Below are 5,060 nucleotides of genomic sequence, written 5' to 3' on the forward strand. Positions count from 1 at the left end.
TGAAGTGAGGAGTAATGTCGAAATTACGATGTTGTATGTGTTGTGCTCCCTTTTTTCGATGGAAATGAGGGGAATTTATAGAAGGGAAATGGTGCAAAACGCCAGCACACGTCAGCGCCTGGCGCCAGGCCAGCGCTGGGCGCTGCTGACGTGGGCTGAATGCCGCCAAAAAGGACGGAAAGATGCCGTCCTTGATTTGTCTTGTATGGGTGTACCTTCGTACGAATAGTACGATGTTTGGCACGTAGTGTTTGCTTGGAGGTTAAGGCTTGAATTTGCGTCTAAAAACAAACCTTTCTCGGGATTTTGAATTCCGGTTTTACGGGGCGGGGCCCGGCATGCTCGGTTTTGTGGGTCGGCGCCCGAATTTGACTTGCCTTATATGATTTTGAGTGGAAAAGGCCTAGTAAGACCAATGGGATGGTCCACTAGTTGAGATTGTACTTGGATCTTGAAATTGGATTTTGGAAGTTGTATTTTGTACCGAGTTCCGGGAGGGGAACGGTCTCGGGGATTGGATTTTGGACCTTGGATTTCGGAGGTATTCTTAGCAATTACGATTTCCGCCTGGAGTTACTCCAATCGCCTAACAAAGATAATGGTATCGTCATCATCCCAAAGGGGAGACACAAATTAGGTGTCTACAAGGCTCATATTACATAAAGTATTCTGACTAGTCTAATGACATTCTACTCTTCAGCCACTTTTCTCTATCTTGGCTGGGATACTTTCGCTGGCAGTGGGTGTCTCCTCCTTAAATTTCCTTTTGCCTTTGGTCCCGGCCGGGTCTTTCTTCCATGCTAACGGGTAGGGGTGTAAATGAGCCGAGCCGGTCAATAAACTATTCGGGCTCGGGCTCGTTTAAAACTCGTTCATGTTCGTTCATTTACTAAACGAGCCGAGCTTGAACAACTTTTGAAGCTCGCTTAATAAACGAGCTTGAACATGAACATATGTATGCTCGTTCATTTAAGTTCATGAACAACTTGTTCATTTATGTTCATGAACAACTCGTTCATTTATGTTCGTGAACAAGTTCGTCTAGTTATGTTATGTATCATATTTTACCATATATACATTTTTCAAATATAAATAAAAATCATGTTTTTGACTTTTGGAATCTATAATAGAATAAAAATATTTTGAAATAAAATTTTAATTGCTAAATTATTGCTCTTTGACTCTTTCTAAATTATTAGTTTGTTTATCAAATAAAGTAATGTATACTTTAATCTTTATTATTAGATATAATTATAATTTGTTAGATTTTCATGTGGTTATACTCTAAAGCTCGTTTAAGAAAGCTCGTTTATAAACTCGGCTCGATTAATAAATGAGCCGTTCACGAACAGTTCGCGAACACAAAATATTTTAAACGAACCGAGCTTGAACAAATTTTTGAGCTCGGTTAAAAGCTCGGGCTCGGGCTCGAGCTCGCATAAGTTAAATGAACATGAACATGAACAGGGTAAAGCTCGGCTCGGCTCGGCTCATTTACACCCCTACTAACGGGTTAAGAGTTGTGAGGTAGCAGTCTCTCGCTTGCTGTTGATCTCCATGTATAGTCCCTATTGCCCCATCGTCACATACATACTTCAGGAGCATGAGATGAGTGACAACCACTGTCTTAATCTTGTTTAAGGTGAGACTTCCCAAAATGACATTGTATGTCGTTAAGTCTTTGACGATTAGGAAGTCCACCCCCAACTTTTGTCCATCCTTACGCTCTCCAATCCGTACCAGCAAGTTGATGACGCCTACAGGGTGTATGATGCTTCCCCCAAAGCTAATGATAGGGTAGTGGATGCTCTCTATGGTTTTAGGATCAGGAGCTAGGCGGCTGAGGCACTCCATGCTCATTATATCAGATGAACTTCCTGTGTCTATTAAGATGCGCTTTACCCTTATGTTGGAGATTTTGATTTCGACCACAAGAGGGTCGTCATGCAGGGTGGCTACACGTCCACCATCCGATTCACATATCTCTATCCGAGGGAATGGGTCCACCGGTGACTTCCCTGACAACATTACCTGACCTAGACGGCGGGCGTAATCTTTCTGTCCCCTCATGGTGGGTCCCCCAGCGGATGGTCCTCCTGATATGACAGCTACAAATCCCCCTTCGCTGTGATTCCCTTCTGTAGTTGAGACGGGTGACTTGTTTTTCTTGTACTGATTCTTCCCTGTGCCGTGAGTACTCCTTTGCAGGTAGTTCTTTAGGTACCCCTTGGAGGCTAGGCCGTCCAGGGCTCTCTTCAAGCTTCTGCAATCCTTGATGTCATGTCCTATATCTTCGTGGAACTGACAATACAGCTTAGGATCTCGACTCCCAGCAGGAGATTTCATGGGGAAGGGCCGCTCAAGATCGAACCTGGTCCCAACGTCCACTAAGATCGTGAGAAGGTCCGTATTGTATTCGAAATATTCTCTTTCTTGTGGACGTCCTCTCTTCTGTCCAGGAGAATTGGTATTATGCTCTTTAGAAAGAGCCCAAGTACCATTTACCCGTGGGGCTTTCCTGTCTATCTTCTCTTTCTTCCCTGAGGAATCTGTCGCCTCACCAGTCTTTCCATCCTTAGACGCACTGCATATTTCTGTTGCATGGATAAATGCTTCGGCCTCGTCCAAGACTTCAGCCATAGTCCGGACACTCTTCTTAACCAAGTCAAATTTGAATGACCCTTTCTTCAATCCTCTGATAAAATTATCGAAGGAGATGCCATCGGGCAGATCTGGGATCTGTCCGGCCTCTAGATTGAAGCGCTTAACATAGCTTCTCAAAGACTCATCTTTTCCTTATTGAATGCGTCCCAAGTGCATGCTTGTTTTCCTTTCTTCCTTGTATGCCATGAACCTGGTGGAGAACAAGGTTTGTAGCTCGTTGAAAGAGGTAATTGATCCCGGGGGCAGTCGTTCAAACCATTTGGACGCCACTCCTTTAAGGGTGGCAGGAAATTATTTGCACCACGTGGCCTCATTGGTTCCTTGGACATACATGTGGTGACGGTATGCAACTAAGTGCATGTTTGGGTCGGTGGTGCCGTCATAAGCTTCAATGGTAGGAGTTTTGACTTTAGGTTCTTTCGGGGCGTTCATTATGTCCTCACAGAAGGGAGTGCTCATGTGCCTCAACGTCAGGTTATTCAACCCCTGTTGGATATGATAAGTTGGTTCACGGCAGCTGGAGATCATACGAGGATGCATGCTCACTCTGTTGGGCGTCATCTGGGTTTGCCCTCGAGTAGAGGGGTAAATGGGGGATCTTCCATAACTGGAGTAGATCCAGTGTCTGATAGTTCAGATTCAGCTTCATAGTGTTCCTGACGTCTCGAGGATGGCCGCAAGATGGCCGGGGCAGAATGGAGAAATGAAAGGGACAAGGGCGGTCTTGCTTGGCAGTCGAATTTTTTGTTGGGTGTGCCGTTGTATGCAGATGAGTGCACTACTACTCAGGCTAGAGTTTCATTTGCTAGGTTGCTCGTCGAGTTAGGGCGCTGCGTAGCATTTCCCTGGCGGCCCCACCCTGTGAAACAAAAGTGTACGTACATAAATAAGAAGGCCGGTTACGGATGTTGTGCCACTTGATGTTTCGGGGATCATTTTGCGGTCGAAATTCCTAAATTGATCGTCTACCGATTGTGGTGGGTTTGCCCTGGAAGGTGGTCGCGTGTCCTGCTCTCGCCGAGGCAGAAAGGCTTGATGGCCGTGGTCGATCTCCGAGCGTTCTGCCAAAGGACTGGCTCCTCGGCTAGCTTGAGGACGGGAACTTTCTCCCGCTCTCCATACGTTGGATCTGAGTGGCATTCTGTTTATCTCTATTATATAAGCCAGCTCCTGAGGGTATTTTAGTAACTTAACTTTTCGTGTCCACTTGCCAAAAGACGAAAATAACCTTACACTAAACTGCCCTAACCCTTCTTGGCTTCCTGCTCCACCGTTTTCTCTCTCCTACCTCCCTCCCTCCCGTTTTCTCTCACCTTCCTCCCGTATTCTCTTCAATCTTCTTCATCTACGAATCTTCGATCTTCTTCCTCAAATCCTCTTCGATCTTCTTCCTCTACAAAAACCTTCGATCTTCTTCATCCTCTCCTTCGATCGATTCATCTTTGCAAATTTGTGCTAAATTCGAGTAGGTACGTTGATTTTTTCTTTTTTTTTCTCTTTTTTCCCAGTTTTTGTTCTTTTAATTAGGTCTTGAACTTTCTGTTTCATTTTATGATTTGATATTTTATTTTATCGAAATATAATCGATTTTATTGGATTTGAGTTTTGTTTTGGAATTGAGCAAATCGATTTTATTCGATTTTATAGAGATTGAACAAGTATTGGAGTTAATTTTGACTTCTTTTTAATGAATTAGGTTTACGGATTTAAGTGTGTCATCTTCTGAGGCTGAAAAAAGGTTAGTTTTTTTGCATTTTGTAATTTCTGAATTCTGACATTTGAAGAAAAAGGTTAAAAATATTGCACATTTGAATCTTTTGAATGTTGATTATTTTATATCGGTGTTGTTGACTTGGTGAATTTTCATTTGATTCGATTTGCGATTACCTGGTTGAAATTTAAATTTCTGTTTCGGTGTCTGATGGCTGGAAAAATATGACATTTTGGGTTGAATTAGGTTGAATTTGGATTAAGAAATTGTGTTAGAACCGATTAGTTGAAATGCAAGTGCTAAACTTTTGTAAATGGAAGTCAGCAATCTTGGCTTAATGATTTTTTTTTTTTCAAATTAGGGATCTTGCTCTATTGATCATTTCGACGAATACCTTCAGTTTTTACAGCATCAATTTAGCTGGATTTTATTTTGATAATTCAACAAACACAGGAAAGATGATTTTTTCTTGATAGTATTTGAATTTTGGTGGAATTTTGTTGTTGGTTTTTAGATTCAGATGAGCAGCAGTAAGAATTCAGGTTTTCAATTTGAGGAAGTGTTGTCATCTTATGTGGCTGAAAAAGGTCAGTTTTTTTAGATTTATTTGATTTTATCCTCATAATTGTAATTTATGTCTACTTTTGTGACTTTTGTCATTTGGGTGTGTAGCAAACTGAACCGC

At 42.4% G+C, this 5,060-nt stretch overlaps 1 protein-coding gene across 1 annotated transcript; it reads right to left on the reverse strand.

Annotated features, from left to right (window-relative positions):
- Positions 1 to 1,494: 1,494 nt before the first annotated feature.
- Positions 1,495 to 2,640, reverse strand: LOC110786263 (uncharacterized). Its single transcript, XM_021990796.1, has one exon. It carries the CDS (start codon positions 2,638 to 2,640, stop codon positions 1,495 to 1,497), a length of 1,146 nt encoding a protein of 381 aa, XP_021846488.1.
- Between the last annotated feature and the right edge of the window lie 2,420 nt (positions 2,641 to 5,060).

The sequence above is a fragment of the Spinacia oleracea genome, chromosome 3 (genome assembly GCF_020520425.1).
Source record: "Spinacia oleracea cultivar Varoflay chromosome 3, BTI_SOV_V1, whole genome shotgun sequence".
In the NCBI taxonomy this organism is placed as follows: Eukaryota; Viridiplantae; Streptophyta; class Magnoliopsida; order Caryophyllales; family Amaranthaceae; genus Spinacia; species Spinacia oleracea.